Source organism: Poecile atricapillus, chromosome 16 (assembly GCF_030490865.1).
Source record: "Poecile atricapillus isolate bPoeAtr1 chromosome 16, bPoeAtr1.hap1, whole genome shotgun sequence".
Classification (NCBI taxonomy): domain Eukaryota; kingdom Metazoa; phylum Chordata; class Aves; order Passeriformes; family Paridae; genus Poecile; species Poecile atricapillus.
The window spans coordinates 11051141-11070077 of record NC_081264.1 but is presented as its reverse complement, the minus strand read 5'-3'; the positions used below and the strand labels follow the sequence as shown (position 1 = coordinate 11070077).

At 40.6% G+C, this 18937-nt stretch overlaps 1 protein-coding gene across 1 annotated transcript; it reads left to right on the top strand.

Annotated features, from left to right (window-relative positions):
- Positions 1 to 176: 176 nt before the first annotated feature.
- PRR14L (proline rich 14 like) lies at positions 177 to 16984 on the top strand. The gene is made up of 9 exons (XM_058851484.1): positions 177 to 803; positions 1307 to 1799; positions 2871 to 2952; positions 4162 to 10495; positions 13481 to 13549; positions 14315 to 14483; positions 14776 to 14882; positions 15845 to 15916; positions 16553 to 16984. The coding sequence occupies exons 2-9, from the start codon at positions 1350 to 1352 to the stop codon at positions 16827 to 16829; spliced, it is 7560 nt and encodes a 2519-aa protein (XP_058707467.1). The 5' UTR covers positions 177 to 803; positions 1307 to 1349; the 3' UTR covers positions 16830 to 16984.
- Positions 16985 to 18937: the final 1953 nt, after the last annotated feature.

Here is an 18937-nt window from a genome sequence, read left to right as displayed (position 1 = left end):
CGGTGAGGGGAGGGGCGGGGCGGGCGCACCGGAGGCGGGGCCACAGTAACGGCTACCGGGTCCGCGCGCGCCGGCCCGGATGCGGAAGTGATGCGCGCGGGGCGGGGCGCGGCGCGGCGGGCGCGCACTGCGGGGCCGGCGGCCGCCGCCGCTCAGGTAACGGCGCCGGGCGGGGCGCGGGGGTGTCCCGGCGCGGCCCCGCCTCTTGCGCTCGCCGCCGCCGGCTGGGAGTTGGAGCGGGGCCGAGGGGCCGGCGGGGGCCCTGCCCAGCCCGGGCGCGGGGGAGACACCGGCGGTTGTGTAATTACCGAGAGCGGCGATCTCCGGTGGGCTGTCTCGGGGCCGGCCGGTGCCGGGGCTGCTGCCGCGGAGAAGGAGCGGGGCTCGGGGCCGAGTCCATGGGCGCTGCTGCGGCGCTTGGGACAAAGGGTGGCCCCGGTCCTGCCGCGGCTGGGCTCGGACAGCGTCGCCGGGAGGGTGATGCTCTCCCGGGGACGGGTGGCCTCGCGTGTTCCCAGGAGGCTGGGGCGAATTTCACGTGTTTCTGCTCAGGGACAGATAACGCTCGGCTGACGAGCCCGTGTTTTGGCACACGGATGCTCCTCTAAAGGCCTGGCTTAGCCCGCTCGTATCCGTGAGCCTTCAGGAGCGGTTTGCCGGCGGCGGTTTCCCGGTGCCGGCAGGAGCGGTGTCAGCTCTGGCCCGTGTCACCGAGCAGCTCCGCGCTCGGGTCCGGGAGCGGGGCTGTGTCCTGGCACATCCTCTGTCCTGCGTGTCAGCTGCTCACCTGAGAGAGCTCAGAGGTACTGGCTGCTGGCTTAGAAAGTGTTCGTTTGAGGCAGAGAATGTGAAGAAAAGTTGGAGCTTTTTTTCCAAAGGCTAGAAACTCACTAACATCCCAGGAAATCAAACGATGCTTTAGTTTTAGTAAAGGAGGAGGATGTCTGATACAAGCCCCGGTGATATGCTTTAAAATCTCTTGTCAAGTTTTTCAGAAGATGTGGTTAAATCTGCAGGGAGATGTTTGAATGTGAAAATGAGGCTTGGGGATATCTATTTGGCTCTACTTTCTTCTTTTGTTCCTGAAGCATTTCTTTAGATACTCAAATGTTAATCAGCACCTTTCTTAAAGACATATTTGGAATTATCTTTCTTAAACACACATACTTGAATCTTGAGGAATTAAGCTTTTCCTTTTAATCTAGTCCAGGAGTTGAACTTAAGTGATCCTTGAGGGCCCTTTCCAGCTCAGAGTTTTCTATGGTTAATCCAATGTACATTGATTTAACACTGCTTTTATTTTTAGGATAAACTGAAAAACTCAGGGCAACTGATCTTCAACAGCCCTGATGCTCTCATCTGGGGTGGAGTCTCTCCTTGATTCTCCTGTGTCTGCTGTGATAGAGGAGTTGTACACTGGGCTGCCAGAGAGCATCTCCACAGAGCTCATGGCCGTGCCGGGGCCCAGCCTTGGATTGGATGCACAGTCTGATGGGCCGGTACCCGTGCTGGCACACAGCGATGGGCCATGGACTTCTGCCACGGGAAACTTTTGCCAGAAGACAGAGGATATGGGTGATATGCTCCAGGTGATTTCTCATGGGCCAGCAGAATCCTTTCCTGAAGAATTATTACAGGCTGGAGACCTTGCAGAGGATGAAAAAAGGAGAAGAGGACACTTTAGGAAACTAGACTGTGCTAGTGATGGATACCAGAAAGAAGATGTAGAGGCACAAGGTGCTGAGGACCATCATGCTGAATTTTGTCCTTTAACTCTGGGGGAAGGTTGGTCAGAACAAGTAAGTGAATGCAGAAATGAATCCCTGCTTGATAATTTGAATTTAGGGTTAGAGTCAGTAGGCAGTGGGTTTGGCAATGGCCTTCCTGGTTATTTTTTGCATCTTCTAGTATAGAATCATAAAATGGTGTGGGTGGGAAGAGGACCTTGAAGTTCATCTTGTTCCAACCCCATGCCATGGGCAGGGACACCTTCCACTAGACCGGGTTTCTCAGAACCCTGTCCAGCCTGGCCTTGGACATGTCCAGGGTGTGTGTGTGGGTCAGTATCTGGATTATTGTGGATCCAGTGAAAAATTAGACTGGAGTTCAGTAGACCAGCAGTATTTTAAAATATCCGTGTTTTCACTTGCTTAAATACTGTTGGAATGGTGTAAGGCAGATATGTAACGAGGTGCACAGCTGAGTGTTTTGCCTTAATTATTTGCATAATATTAAAATAATTCATGTGTTCAATTCCAAATTTTGATATCTGTTTAATTTATCTGATTTTTTTTTAATTGATTTATCATTTTTGTGAAATTAAAATTATTAAATTTTTTATAGTCATTCAGTTTTCCAGTATGAATTGTCACATATTTCTAAAAGCAGGTAGTATGGTTGTGGGGTCATGGTTTGGTTGTTTTGCTGGCAGACCTAGGTAATCTGTTCCTGGCTTTATGGTTTTGAGCCCAAGGAATAATAGAAGGCAAATTCTAATAGAGACAGAAAATGCACACATCTTCCCAGAAGTCTAGTGGTAGTGGTTTGGGGGTGTGAACTAGACTTTGAGACTGGATTATTCTTCCTATTCCAATTGTCAACAACTTGCATTTTAAGATGTGCTTTTACATTTTAGCTGCCACATCACAAATCTTCATTGCTGCTAAATCCAGGCATTTGGGGGATACATCCTTGGTGCTTGTGTGAAGCCCTTGCAATGCAAGGCTGCCTCTGGCCAAGGCTGATACGTCTGGAGGTTTCTTAGTGAATTTCTTGTTTTGAGCTAACCCAGCTGAGCAGATGCAGTCCCTGAGACATGACACACTTCAGAAAATCTAACATTTTCCACTGCTATTTCTGTCTTGTTTCAGGAGGACCCTCACTTAAACGAGCAAGGAACAAAGTCCTTGAGAACCTGCTGGGCTGAAACCGCAGGATCTCTGAGGAACACAGGTAGTTATTGTAGCTGTACATCCCTATCCAGCCCCCGCTTCTCTCACAGTTATTTACTGTTGATTTGAAATGGATGAGTGATGGTGGGATGGCTCATTTATTTTGTTTTATGGTAGAAAGTATTACCATGTGTAACTATAACAATATCAAAACCTAATGCTTTTCTTTCTCCTGGAAGGGGATGTACTTGCCTGAAGACCTTTTCTGTAGAAGATGTGTTTTAGTTGTTTCCAAAGCAAAAAAGGTTGTTAATAGCAGATGTTTTTATTTCCTTTTAAAGATGGAGTATTTGAGACCACTAATAGCATATATATATGTAAAAGTATTATTCATTCACTTTTGAGTGTTCTAAAAAATAAAATTAAAAGTGCAAAATCTGAAGAAGGAGGATAGCTAAAGTAATTATTAATGTCATTACAATCCTCCATAATCTTCTAACTCCAAGTACTTTGGTCACTGCATCTAGTAATTATTTCTTTTTCCCTCCCTGCTATCTTTACCTAAACTTGTTTTTAGCTGACAAATGCCATATAGTCTTGGTGCTTACTAGAACATAGGGAAAAGATCTGCAGAAGTCTGAGTAAATACGTTCCCCGTAAAGTTTTGAGAATGAAGATATTCTACAGGAAGTGTAATTTTTTTAATTAGCACCTTCTTTGTGATTTTACAGAAAAAGTTTATGAATAACCCAAATTGCTTGGGCAGGTGAGATATGTCCTGTTTTCCTATGGATGAGTTACTGACAGACTTGTCTTCAAGGAAGAAGAAATGGAAATGTCCATACAATGCACAGCCATATTTCTAGGCTGGAGCAGATCAAGTCCCAGCCTTTACTGAATTTTGATATTACAAATAAGCATTATTTTAATGTTGGCCCTGGTTTCCTATGTGTTAAATTACAGGACCTGCATTAACCTAGCTTGATATCAGAGGAATCTGAAATTTACAGGACTTGGAATGCCTGTTGCTCATGGGAATGTCTGTATGGGAAAGGATTGTTTTTCTTGCCTTAGCTGTGTGGTGGAGTAGTTTGTTTTTTCCTCTAAAGACTTGTAGTAAAATTGTTAGCATAAATTCTCACTTTTAAGAACATTTTGGTAACCAACACTGCATAGAGTGTTGTGTACAACAACAAAAGGTACTTAATAAGATGAATGCATTCTAAATTTAGCTTATGGCTCTGATTTGCTTTATTTTTTTCTCATGCAGAAGAAAACCAAGCAAATGTTCAGGTGACAGCTGAAACTCTGCCAAAGCTCACTGAAGAAGTACAAGGTATGAAGGCTGATGGGACTAGAATATTTAGTAAAGCAGGATGCAGGAATGACAGAGTGAGTAAAGGTCTTCCACCTGAAAGGAATCAATGCCCAGACGTAGACACAGTCATGGCCAGAGCTGGGGTTTCAGAAACCAACATCTTAGGTTTTTTAGAGCCTTTAAAAGTCATGGACATCGGAGCAGCTACAGATTATCCACAAGAAACAAGTGACTATAGTGGGTCAAAAGCCCATGCTGCCATGCCATTGAGAGCAGGGGGGAATGGTGTATCTGTTTTGGAGATTAGAGAAGAAAAGTTACCCAGACAAAATCGTCTTAATGAATTCAGTTCGTCATTTGTTAATTGCCAGACTTGTCAGCAGGATGAAGAAAATTATGCTTATGACTTCTTTAAGGGTACTGTACCTGAACAAAATGAACCTCATGAATTGTTCTCAGCAGAAAGCTGTAGAACACTCTCCACACAAAGTTCTGAAGTTTTATGCCCGGTTCTGAAAAGCATCTCTTATCTGGACTTTCGAAATTCATCTCTAGAAAGCCATTCTGCAGTTCATGGAATTATCAATGAAACCCCCCAGAAGTACCTTCCCCAAAACATCAAACATCACACTCTTTATGATCATGGAACTGGGTTTTTAGAAAACCAAACCTCCACATCTGTACCAGTAGAACAGATTTCAGTGGTAAGGAACAAAGGATTATCTAGTGCAAAACCTGATCCTAGGGAAGTAAGTGCTACTACAGGAAAATCACACAGCTCTGAACCTGAAGAGGCTGCTGAAGTCTGGAGAAAAATTGCTGTGGGAGATAACATTGAAATGTGTAGCTGGCCTGAAGCTCAAGAGGCTGCTGATTCTGAGCATTGTCGTTCTCCAGTTTTTACTTCTGTTGCTCCATCTTCTGATAAGTTCTCAAAAGAAAAATTTAAAATACTCCCTTCAGAAGGTGATAAGTTGAAAAAGGACCAGTGGCAATTTTCTGTCAGTGACCCATGCAAGAATGATATAAAAGAAAATTGTTTGTGGGTGGAAACAAGTAACATTGCTTCCCATGAAACTGGACAGAGAGGCATATGCTTTTATAGTACTGCCAATAAAATTCCTCCTCTCAGTAATCACAGCTGTCTTGATCTTGGAACCAAGCCAGGAAAAGACTCACCCAAGGCACAACTGCTTGAAAAGGAATCTGAGAGCAATATAACATCAGAAGAGTTCGCTGGTCGTTTAGTTGGAGCTCCAGAAGCTGAGAGTAGTGACAGCTTATCCACTGGGAGCAAAACCAATTTGTTTTATACACTAAATGTAACTCTACCTCCTGTTTTACAAAAATCAAGAGAACCTCATTATAATGAGTGTCTTCCTTGTACTGCTAATGAAGTTTCATGCAGGGACCAGGCTTGGGGTAATCTGTCTAGAAAAGAATCAGTTGGTGTTTCTGGAACAACAGTGGAACCAATTCCTGAAGTTTTGCTTCATGAAGACAAATTCAAGTCTTCTGTAAATTCCATGACTTTTGATAACCCTAATACAGCAATCAGAATATCCCAAATGAACGTAAAATCTTCTGCAGGAAATATGGAGAGAGTAGTCACTGGTTTAGAAAATGAACATTGTCACACATGGATTTGTAATAATCAGAATATAAAAAAACAGTGTACAGCTGCCAGTCCTTCCTGTATTTTATCAGGGAGTACACGTGTGGATGAAGTTTTCCTGGACAGTCATTCTTTTGGTGTTGAAGTTGGTAAGATTGAAGAAAATGATAATTTGGAAGGAGAATCTTCATCAGGATATAACAGTAAAGAGGCAATCATCTTTCCAGAAGCACATGCCCCTTTGGCATGTGGATCTCTTTGTGAAAATGACTGGGGCAACAGAGGTATAGCTCTGTATGGGATAAATGACATTCCCACAGGAAAACCCATGTTTTGTTCAGCATATACTGCAGAGAAGTCTACTGCTACCTTGGCAAGAGATGAGATTTCTAATAAGAATATGGAGGTTGTGGAACAATTGGATCTTTGTAAAGTAATGGGCAGTGAAATTGTCTGTGACAGAGAGGAGGCAAAAGAACAGATTGGCATGCGTGCTTCCCAGACAGATGAATTTGATAAAACAAGAGCTGTGGATTCCCAAAATGCTCCTGAAAGCAATCAGAGAAATAAGACTAGTGAACAGCTATTAGTCAGATATTTGAACAAAAACACCCGTGCTCATAATTTTGGATTTTACAACTCTCTGTTAGGCCCACGGAAAAGAGAACTCAACACATGTGAGCAGGAAGAAATGCCATTGCTCACAGCTGATCCCTCCGAGTGTAGCACTTCAACCTGTGATCCACACCCAGCACCTGACAACGTGAACATTCCAACACAACATGCTGGCCAAACAGAAGAGACCCTTTGTCTAATGGGAAATCAGTTTCATCCATGTCAGAGGGAGTCTGATGTCCCAGTGCTGGGCAGTGAGCAACATTCAGAAAGTTTAACCAACCAACCAAACACTGGCTTACAAACCATGGGTGGTTCTGTGGAAAAAGATGAAATTGGTCCTAATCACAGTGAAGAGGTTCTGCTAAAAACAGATGGTGACCTGCCTCTGTTAGACCATAAATATGCAAGAGAAGCCAGGTTTGAAGGAGGTCTACAAGAGAATGTAATGGGTTTGGACTCTTTAATTGGTGTGAAAAATGAAGATTCTTCGGGATACACGGACTCCATCAGTGATCTAATTGAACAGAAGACAGTCAGACTGCAAGAATGTGAGAACAGATGCGAAAGAAACAATAAAGGAACTCTTGAAGAAAACTTTTTTGATGACAAACAACATTGCTCACAGCAGGCTCATTTTACCGTATGTGCAAAAGAGAAAGCAGAGCTGGTGTTTGCAGGAAACAAAGCGCAGAAATCTTTGCCAAAGATGAAGTGGTTGGTGGAGAACCAGGAAAACACAATTAGTGCTCAATTTCTGCCCATTTCATCAATTCATGGGAGTCTTTCATACAAGCCAGAAAATAGGAATGTGCTTTCAGATACAGAAAACAGAGAAAGTCTGAGTATAACTCCTATCTTAAATAACTCTTGCCCTCAGTTAACTTTTGAGCCTGGTAAAGAAACTGATGCTCTAAGGGGTGTTTGTCCATCTGATTTGGGAAAGTTTGACATCCAAGAATCTTGTGTTGAGACTCGGGCAGATTCAGAAACTGTGTCAGCTCTACACTCTCACATTTCTCTACCTGACAAAGAAGAGTTGCATATGTCACCTGAGAGTACACAAAGAGATAATTGTGATTCATCTGCAGCTGAAGCTTTTAGCAAAGGTACTTCAATGACAAAAATTCTTTCTGTAACAATTTCCGTTAAGAAAAAATCCAGCAATGTTGAGGTTCCATCTTTAGGGAATGAATCAGCAGCTGGCTCTCTGAATGGTGCCAAAAGCTCAAGAGTTTGTGCCCACAGCAAAGAAAGTCTGAAAGGTGAGGGGCTTTGCACACCAACTGTGAAAGGCATGGACTTGACCTCATCAAAAAGTCCTTCTGATGAAGAGAAGTTTAAGAATACAGATAAGCTGAAAAATAGGAATGTGCTTTTGGATACAGAAAACAGAGAAAATCTGAGTATAACTCCTATCTTAAATAACTCTTGCCCACAGTTAACTTTTGAGCCTGGTAAAGAAACTGGTGATCAAAGGGGTATTTGTGCATTCCATTCTGAAAAGTTTGATATCCAAGAAACTTCTGATAGGACTCAGATGGATTCAGAAACAATGTCAGCTCTGAACTCTCATATCTCTCTGACTGAGAAAGAAAAGCTGTGTATGTCACCTGAGAATACACAGAGAGATACTTCATCTTCAGTCAAAAAATTAAACAAAGATAGTTCAATGACAAAAATTCTTTCTGTAATAATTTCCGTTAAGAAAAAATCCAGCAATGTTGAGGTTCCATCTTCAGGGGATGAATCAGCAGCTGGCTCTCTGAATGGTGCCAAAAGCTCAAGAGTTTGTGCCCACAGCAAAGGAAGTCTGGAAGGTGAAGGTCTTTGCACACCAACTGTGAAAGGCATGGACATGAGCTCACCAAAAAGTCCTCCTGGTGAAGAGAAGTTGAAGAACACGTGTGTAGAAGAGAAGATAGAAAAAGAGGTAGCCCCTAGACGAAGGTTGCCCAAAGATTGTCCATGGGCCTTAGAAGACTCTAAAGAGTCTGGTAGTAAAATAGTCCCTCTCAGGACTGAGAATTATGGAAAGGTTTTGGAAGAAATCCCAAGATCCAAATTAAAAAATCTTTCAGATGAAAGACAAAATGATACAAAGCTCCCAAACTTAGCACATACCAGTGTACTTTCACAAACTGTGCATGATTATCAGGCTGGAGCTGTATCTGACACAGAGGCTGCCCCAGAAGTGCAGGATGATACAACACCCACGTTTTCTCCACCTCCGAGCACACTATCAGACAGTTGCAAACAACCATCCCCGAACTGTGTGGTTTGCAGTGAAGCATGTGTGCTTTACAAATTAAATGCACAGAGCAAAGATAATGTAAAGGAGGTAACAGAAGGCCAGGACAAAGCACCAACTCGTGCAGTTTGCAAGCAAAATGGGACTTTAGGTTCAGAGAGACTTAATCAAATAGAGGAATGTCAAGGACTTAAACAAAAGAAGTATGGAAAGATGGAAGTACATCAGTTGGGCAAGGCACAACAAGAACAGAAGTTAGAACATCAGGAGAAGGCTAAAATCATACTGCAACCAAGTATGTTGCACAGTTCTGAACTCTTACACAGCTCTTCAGCTGAGTTGATGACATCTAGAAATACGAAGTTTGGAGGCGCTTCAGAGGAGATTCTTGCTGTAAGAGGCAGTGAAAGTAAACTATGTAGCACTTTACAAGAAGTTAAAACGCCAAAGATTACCACAGATTTTATTAGTTCACAGTTTTTGAAGACTCAGGATTCAGAAATGGAAAACCTGAACCTTAATTTACGGTATGATGGGATCCCTGGTGCCTTTGGAAGTACACGTAAACAAAGAGGAACTACAAATAAACTAAGAGGACCTCTTCCATTAAAAATACAACCTGGAAGGGCATGCAAAAAAGTTCCTACATTGTATCAGCTAAAAACAGGAAGAAAAATCAAAAAAATTAAAAGTTCACCTTTCTTTGAGATTCCCCTGGAAGTATTCCCTAAACAGGAGAACACGCTTCTGGAATCTTTGTACTTTCCATGTAAACCACCAACAGTGGAAAAGGAAACAGCCATGAGATTTGCGCATATGCCAAGGCAGAGGGCCAAGGGGTGCAGTTTGTTGAACAGCTTGAAATTTAGAAAATGTACCAAAGACCCAGCATTGTTGAGCAAATTGTCTGCAATGGCCAACAAGCTCCTGGCCCCTGCCAAAAGCAACCGTAACTTAGAACGTCTGCCATATTCTTCAGAAATTCTTCCAGCGGGTGACAGGTACAGCCAATGTAGAGCTAAAAATCTCTTGGAAGCCTTTTCTTGCATTAACAGGAATGTACACTCACGCTGGGCTGACAGCTGGTGTACCAAGATGTTCAGCTTTCAGCCTTTGGCCCTTTATCCTGTACAAACTACCAAAATACTTTCTTCAGACTTAAGCCACACGCCTCCAACCCCTTTCTTGGACACCTCTGTTTTCCCAATTTCTTTTCACATAAAATTGGACTCCAGTCCTGTGACAGACCTCAGAGGGATTACATCCCAGCACTCTGTACATCACAGCCCAGTCTTCAGAGAAACTCCAGCGCCAGCTTCAAAGTGGACTTTGTCTTTTCTCCTGTCTCAGAGCTGTTCAGATACAACAGCTTTCAAGGAAGATTCCAGTGTAAATAATGAGCTTCACTCCTCTCACTCCACAACAACCCCCAGGACTGTTGCTGTTCATCCTGACCCCGGAATAAACACTGTAGCTGGAAGAAGAGGAGGTTGTTCCACGCTTGGCCTTCACACAGTGTTAGCACTTTCTTCCCCTGGATGTTACAGGATTTGGACAAGAAGAAGAAACTTAACCAGTCATATTCCTACGATCCAGAGACTATTTATATCGCAGCTGGCACAGGGTTTGAAAGGGGACAGGTACCCGAGGTGTGTATCCGATGAGCTCGTCTCCTCATTGCCGTACTCACTGGGCAGGGTATTGTCCATATGGAGTCAGCATGGTCCTTCTGCCCGTCCTTCCGAAATCACTTCTCTCCATTCCAATCACTGCAAGTGGCAGCCAAGTGTGGGCATCGAGAACAGGTAAAACCCAACAACTTATTTCTGAGATTAAATGTGTGCAGGGTATATACTGGCTCCTTTTTGGGAGGGAGAGGGTAATTGCAGCTTGCACTGGAGCATCAGTTTCTCCTGTTCCAGATCTACACATTCTGCTCCAGGAATGGCTCAACGTGGAAGATCCTTTCTTACAGAACAGTCTGTTAGCTGAATTTAAATATATTTGCCTTCACTTCTGTAATACTATCCTGTTTTGGCAGAATGGCTAACTCTATTTTCTTCTCCCTTGCAAAATATACACACCATGCATCAGAGTATATAATGCAAAAGGTGAGCTACTTCATTAGGTCTATTCAGAGTGACTGCAGAGGAACTGGATTTCTGAGGTAGGAAAGTTTTTTTCAGAGGTCTGAGCCACAAATACCCCTTGGAACCCACTGCAAAATGCTCTATATCAGGTTAGGAAGAATTGTAAAGGGTGGGAGGGTGTCATTCAGTAACATTTTCAATTGTATTTCATGACCATTCTATGCTAATTGAAACCTCTTTATGCATGCTATGGCTTTTCATACGTGGTGCTGGCACAAGCAAATGTAGCTCCAGTTAACAGTGGTAATGAATGTTTCTGTGTGTCAATCTTGTTATGAGTGGGAAGAGGACCAAAATCTACTTTGTGTATTTAATTTTACTTTGCTATGAGCATTTAAGATAATTTTGCTAATAAAAAGAATGAAAGAAGTTTCTAGCTCTGTTACAGGATTTTTGCATGCCCCTGAGCAAAGATTTTGCCTTTTATCCCTCAGTAGCATGGGGCAGTTCAGTTCAGTCCCTGATTTTGTCGCCTTGCAATTCCTGGACAGAGAACTCATGAGCACTGTAGCAAAGTCTATTTAATTAATTGTTTTGATTAGTGTGGCAGTCTGTAGACAACTGTTGAATTCAGCCTAAGTCACAGATTGACACAAGTATAACCAAAAATCTTGCAAGATAACCAATGCTGCAGTTTTCTTTGTATAAATGGGTAACATACCTAAAAGTTTATCACTTGCTAGGACAAATTCTCATGTCTATCAAATGTGTGAGTGAGCTTATGAAAGTGCTTCTGCATTCTGGAGCTGTCTGCACTGAAAGAATTAAGTTCAATAATGTCAAAGAGACAACTTGCTGCACATTCTATGGGACTTGCTTCCATTTCCATTCCATACTCAGGAGGTGATCATACCAGTAAAGTACAGTTTGAGCCCTAAACTTAAAGATAACACATTGTTAAAAACAAAACAAACATCTTTTTAAAACTTAGTTGTGTGTATGAGGGGAATTTAGTGGTTTGTGTTGCTGAGGCATGCTCTCCTTGGACTGGGAGATCAGAACTTGGGGGTTTTCCCACATCCTTAAGTCTGCAGGCTCCTCAGCAGCTCAGGACAGCATATCCAGTTAGCTGATGTGTAAGAGGATTTCATTCCTGACATAAAGAACAATTGGAAAACTGCATGCTTTGCTATGAGTGATCTTTTTCCCAGAGGGAGTGTATTCAAATCAAACCTTTTTACTTCAAGTGAAAAATAATCCAGGGTTAAAATACCCTAAAACTCTGTTTGGTTTTTTTCTCTAAAATAGCTTACAACTATGTATATGAGGCAGACGTAAATCTGTCCCACTCAGATGTTTTGTATGTAAATATAAGAGGTATGTTTGGTCCAGTATAAAAGCATTTTCAGCTCCCACTATGACAGAAATCTTCTCCTGTTTTAAGATAATTAAAAATCAGAAAAATCAAAAGGTTCCCTGCAGGCCATTTTCATCTGGAAAAGATTTGTTCTCTTTAAAATATTTCACTCACAATTAGTATTCTTAATAACCAGGAGAACAAGGAACTAAAGTAGTTGCCCTTCTTCTACTGTCCCTTCTACTGTCAATAACAAAAGCATTCTTTCAGTGAAGTTTTTTTCTAATTAAGGCTTATTTGAATTAAAAATTTATAAGGTGATTTCCTTCTGTCCTTGTAATTTTGTATTTTTATTGCATAAAACAGTAAGCTCTGTTTCTAACAGAAAGGGCTCTGCTGCATTATTGAGAAAGGTTCCAGTGACACTGGAATAGTGAGTGGAATGTTGAAACAAAATATTACAGTTCTGACATAAGTGATAAACACAATAACTGGGTCTTTCTGACCTTTTTTTGTATAGCTAGACTTCCCTGTGCTTCCAGCATGGCTGGTTTTCATTTCCTTTGTAGAATCCCAGTCTGGCTGTAACATCTTTACTTTAGAATAGTGAAGTGCATTTCACTGTTGGTTTGAAAGAACAGCAAATACAGGATTTGCTGTTGAATGTAATAAAAGCTGTCCCAAGTGATTTCCTGCTATTAACAGTATGGACACAAAAGTAAAGCTTAATATCAATGGACTTAGAGATTTTTTGCTGACTTTTATGCCATAGAATTCTGGTAATTACGAGCCCTTATGGAAAGGCCTTTGGTTATTCCAATGAAGTAAGGATATTGCAGGCTGTGGGAGTTGGAGACAACAGGGAGTTAATGTAATGGAAGTATTTCCTTTCACCTGTTACTGTTGCCATTATCCACTATTTTCTTAAGTAACCAAGTCCTTCAAGGTTTATGGTTACTTTAATGGTAAAACTTGGGATCTTGAATAAGGAATATAGACTTTTATAGAAAGAATTACAATTTTCAGACTTCAGTAATTATGTTGAAATAATTATGACTTCCAATATTACTATCACTCTCATTCTGTGCCTTTATTTCTTTTTCTCATTACTACTATTTCTAAATGAAAGTAGGACAGTTTCCCTAACAATGAAATCTAGTGGCCTAAACAGCAGATGTAGCTTTGTTTTGTATCATTTTAGTCATTCATTCTCATTCCTGATATGAGCATCTTGTCTTACAGTCCAGTTTATACTAATAATTTTTCCCTCATCTTTTTATAGTGTAGATCTAATTTCTGTCTATCTTGTTTTGTTTTGTTTTTTCATTCCTCTTTTGACCCAGCTGTGCCATGTTACCACACTTACCTGTACAGAGTATGGGAGCACTGCAGACCACAGGCCATGTGATTCGGTGAGTCTCTGGGATGTTGGAATTTATTCTGAATAGTGGGATCATAACTTTCCTCAGAAAGCCATTGTTTATGTCATTTTGGCTTTCAGCTTTTGGCAGCTCACTCCCAGAACAGCTTTCTGATTAAGAAGTGGGTGAGGTAAGCTGACAGGGTGATGTAATGGAGAAGAGTGGAGGGGCAGTTATGCAAACACCACATAGATCATTGCACAGAACAGTTCTGTTACTTTCAACCATGTTGTGCCACTTCTTATGAAAAGACTATTTGAAACTATATAAGTTTGATTCCTTACTTGGATTTAATTCTTTTCTGCTTGATTAGCTGGATGATAGGTGCTGAAACTTCTATTCCCTCTAAGTATAGGGATGGCAGGTATCAAAGCTGCATTTTAAGTTTATCTGTAAACAAAAAGTATGATTAATAGTTGTGTCAAAGAAATTTCCTGGCAGAAAAGGAGGATTGATCCCTTTCTATCAGTAGTTGATAAATAGAGCTGTATACTGTTTAGCTGTATGAAAAGAGTGGATTTGAAATTAAATGTTCAAATACTCTGGCAGTTTAGTTGGTGTCAGTACCAATGTAGGCTGCAGCAGGTTTGGGCTGTATGTTTGTCCCAGAGTTCACTTACTTGAGCAATTTCTGTGAACTGTGTTGGCTTTTTGTGCCCATATTGTAATTTAGGACCATCTCCTGAGAGCATGGAATGCTGTTGCATTATCAGTTGGGTATCAATCTACATGTATTCCTTTCTTCCTCTGTTACAGTCTGGAAACTTCATTCCCTCTTCCATTACCAAAGCCTCATGCACTTCCAGAGTCATTGCCATCTCCCCCCAGGCTTTCAGCATCTGAGCTCCAGATCCCTGCCCTTGATGAAGCAGACGCTTCTGTTCCAGCCTGTCTGAGATCCCAAGATGACACAGAACTGAAAAAAGTGAGTTCATTTTATATTTTAGATCTCTGTGACTCTTGGTTCTCCAGAAGCTGAGGCTGCTGCTGCTGGATATTATTAAGTAACTTTTAAAGATGAGAAAACAGGCTGCAGGTCCTACTCTGTGCTGCTGCTTGCTTTGATTCAAACAGAAAGGAAGTGGCAAAGCAGAGAGGAATGTTTATTTTATACATAATGTATATTCAGAATAAAAGGGAATTCTGTTGACTAGTGTGGTTTTAATTTCCTTGATTTTTAACTCTTCTTTTCCTTCTTGCTTTCTTTCTTTCTTAAGACTGAGCCAGAAAAGAGGCCAAAGAAAGTGTCACAGATCCGAATCAGGAAAACTGTTCCTAAGCCAGACCCTAACCTTACTCCAATGGGACTACCCAAACCAAAAAGGTGAGCTGTACCTCTGAAATGGACTCAAAGCATGTGAGTGTCATCATTTCAATAAATGCTTCTCTTAGCACCACTATTTTATACAGCCCCAGGTGAACGACACCTGATGTTTACTTCCTTTACAAGAAATGATTGACACAGCTCTATCAGCTGGATCAAAACTACTGACTGGAGTTTAGGCAAAATGTGAAAAAGCAAGCTGCAATGCATTCGTTTTTCTAAAGAAAAAATAAGTTTTTATTGATAATTATAAAGTGAAAATCAATCAACCTGCAGTGCACAGTGAGATGAAGTGATCTATTAGGAAGTTCTGTTGATGCAAATTGTTTTGGGAGTTTTTCACAGTTCTTTCTTTGTTTGGGGTATGATCTTAAGGAAGCATTAGTTCAGTGAAAGTGTGGGTAATCACAGTGCCAGATGTTGATAAAGTTTTCCAATCAGTCATCTCTTGTGACAGCTAATCATACTGGTCAGATCAGTCATACATCATCTAGTATGACTTCTGTCCTAAATACAGGTACCACCTTTGACAAAGGAATGCATTTCTTCGGAGATCAGCTTGGTCATTGTCAGTAACTAAAATCAGTCTTGAGAGATGAAGTATTAATCTGTTAAACTGTAAGACTGTTTCTCAGCTTTCACAAAAAAGTGAAGGGGATTTCCCCTTCTTTTGAGCATCTTTATTTCAAAGCATCACAGAATGCTGGAAGGAATATTGACCTCTGCAGAAAGGTCAAGTCATGACACTGACCTTATAAAAACACTGTATGAAATTATTTCCTTATTAAGCTCATTTTTCATTCCTCCTTGCCCCCAATCAGTTAAATTAGTTAGCATTTGGTAATTAGTTAGTATTTAGGCACAGAATTCAAACAGTACTTGTTTCTTGTAAATCTGCTTGCTGTGAAGAGAGGTTGTTTTGGTATTCTTCCTTCTTGATTGATTTGTCATTACTTTTTCAGGCTTAAGAAGAAAGAATTTAGTCTAGAAGAAATTTACACAAACAAGAACTATAAGTCTCCTCCTCCTGCCAGGTTGGTTCTGCTTCCTGATAAGAAAACTTAAAATAAATGTAAATTAATTAGGGATTATGAGAGAGGAGATGAAAGGTGTATGAAAGCTAAGAGGGAGATATATTCTTAAAATTGGTCTAGTTTAAACTGCTAGAGAAAGTTAATTTGAAAGTAGTATCTTTTATTGTTTGGATGGGAAAAAGTGAACTAGAATATGAACTAAGAATTTGCAGCTGGTTAAGTATGGATTTGTATATTTTTTCATCCATCCATTCATTCCAGTCTCCATCAAAGTACAGTACTTATTTATCAAAATTCAAAGGGAATTATATGTTCTTTAAAATACTAAAAATAACTGCCTGTCATCAAATGTTCAAACCTATTTATTCTGTAAAATTAAGATTCTGTAATTGTGCTTTTGAACTGAAATACAAATTGATTCTACCCAAATGTCTGTGCAGCAATAACAACTCAGCTGGCAGTAATGTGCATTGTAGGAGGTGTAAGCTGTAGATAACACTAAAGAGGTGTGGAGGGGCTGTAAAAATGTACAAGTTAGAATTGTGTTTACCTGGGTTATGAAATTCCCCAGTCTCCCTGTCAGTGTCAGCTGGCTGCTGCTGTAGTATTCATGAGTTCTGTTCTTGCTTTTACCAGGAGCTTGGAAACAATCTTTGAGGAGCCCAAGGAGAAAAATGGACACTTGATCTCTGTCAGCCAGCAAAAGAGAAAGCGGATTCTAGAGTTTCAGGACTTTACCCTTCCCCGGAAAAGGAAGATACGAGGCAAAATCAAAGCAGTGGGTAGTTTCACCCGAGCAAAAAGAGCTGCACTGCAGAGTGCAGAGTTAGATGTTCTTCTGAGTCAGAAGCTAATGGACCTTGAAGCCTTTTTTGCAGAGGAGGTTGAGCAGGAGCAAGCCTCCAGCATCTGAGGGAGCCACTTAGCTGGAAATGGTCCAAGTCAGCTTCTTTAGTATTTTCCTCTTGGGAGAAATCTGCTGACTTCCTCATACCTTACTCTGCCACTCTGTTCTAACATCTGATAATCAGTTTTTGGCTGTGACCCTCTTTAAGGTGCTATTTTTTTTTTCTTTTTTTAAAATGCTGTTGGAGGGATTCTTTTAAGTCCCTGTTTGAGTGTAACACAGCCACATGAAATTTATACTTCCTTTCTCAACCTCTGGAAATTACTGGTTATATTTAATTAATTATGTTTAAAATATCTTTTGGGGGTAGAGTAGCAGTGTCAAGGAGGAAGTAGTGCACCTTCAGTGATGCTTAAACTCTGTACTCCAGATCATTTGCACATTTGAGTCTGCTGTTGTTACTGTAATGGCTATTTTTAACAAGCTGACAAAAGAGATATGATGTTTGCTAAAGAAAAATTCTAGCAAACACGTTCTTGATATACCACTAACCTTTTGATAATTAAAAGCAGCTGTCTAGGTTTGGGTTCAATTGTTTCTTCCTTCTATTAACTTAGAAGGTTCCTTCTAAGTTTCTTTGCCCTTCCTGATTCCGGGCAGCAGAAGCCTCACATAATTAGACTTTAAATAACTTGCACTTTGTATAAAGTTTTCTTTTTGTTTAACATGATTCAACTCAAAAAAAAGGTAATTTTTTAGGAAAAATGGTGCCCAGTACTATTTTTTCCCAAATAGCAGATTTTTTAACTTAATTGGCTGATGCCAACCTCTTCTCCAGAGGAAAAGGTAACTGGTCCATGAGGATGTTAAGGTGCAGGATACATAGGCAGAGATTTTACTAAGCTGAGCTGCTGCACGTGGGGAACACCAGCGAAATCTTTGATACTTCTTTTAAAGTTATTTTAATTCCATTCATACTAACTTGATTTTAGTGTCAACAAGAAGGGGTTTTTTACCATTTTAGATTTACAATTCCTGTAGGTCATAATTAGATATTCTCTGTACAGCACTGTTGTATATAATAGCCAGTGTTGTACAAAGAGCCTCTGAATATGTGGACATTGTTTCCATTATGTAAAGCCGTATGTAATTATCTGATGCAGCACTGGGCAATTTCTCAGCTCTACCTTTGAAGGAAAAGAGCTCCCTTCTGGCATAACTTCTGTTAAGTTTAACTTGAAGCATAAATTCAATGTTAGCTGCAGTTCAGGTAATTCATGTCCTTTAGTGCCTAGAGAAGTTATTCAGGCAAAGCTGTCATTGCTGGGATGCTCAAATTTAATTAGTCTGTTCTTTCTTTCACTTGTCACTTGAACTTGCACTTTCTTATTTATCTACCCATAAAATAGAGTTTCTATTTACCTTCAAATAGAGCAAATATCTAGTGGGTGGGTATTTTTTATAAAGTCCCAATGAATTCAGGACTGCAAATACCATCATTATCTTCTGTTGCTCTACCACTTCTGTTACTGACCAAACAGAAAACTAAATATTAACAAGCAATCTGTTGAATTTCAGAGCTTTTGAGAGTAGAGACATGGAAGAGGATTATTACACTGTGTGTGCCTGAGTCTTGAAAGAAATCTAATCTGGGTTTGTTTTGCTCCCAGCTTATGTGCTGGGATTTGTAAAAGTTTATATTCTTGTTTTGAAGGCTAATTATCTATAATCAGGAAGACTGAAGAAAAGAGAGGAGTGCACACTTAGAGTAGTAGTGTTTAGAGTTTGAGGGTAAAATAACAAAGCAAACTTTGAACATAATATTGACATAGTATTTTTCTGGTTAACCTATTGGGCTGTTGTAGAACATTCTAATTGATCCTCTTTATTTTTGTAAAAAGAAATCCCTAAAAAACAAAGGTCAACTGCCTCCTAAAAAAATGTTTGGAAGTTTCCCTATGCTGGCTTATTAGCCCAATTATTGACTAGTTGGAAGCAGTAGCAAGAGTGAGAGATATATTTTTATGGATTTATGCTATAGAATAGGATTGTTACAGAGCATTCATTCTCCTATTAATATGGGAGGCTTCCAGTGCTGTGACACAATTAAGCTGTAACTTTACTGGGGCTTTCAAGGAAATAAAGATTGGGGTGGGGGGAAGAGACTTAGGTCC

What these genes read in the sequence shown, in the direction of transcription:
- PRR14L (XM_058851484.1), top strand. Translation starts at nt 1,350, where the DNA reads ATGCTCTCATCTGGGGTGGAGTCTCTCCTTGATTCTCCTGTGTCTGCT. An exon ending in AGGATCTCTGAGGAACACAG is followed by an intron (nt 2,953 to 4,161) that starts GTAGTTATTGTA and finishes TTTCTCATGCAG; the next exon opens with AAGAAAACCAAGCAAATGTT. An exon ending in AAGTCTCCTCCTCCTGCCAG is followed by an intron (nt 15,917 to 16,552) that starts GTTGGTTCTGCT and finishes TGCTTTTACCAG; the next exon opens with GAGCTTGGAAACAATCTTTG.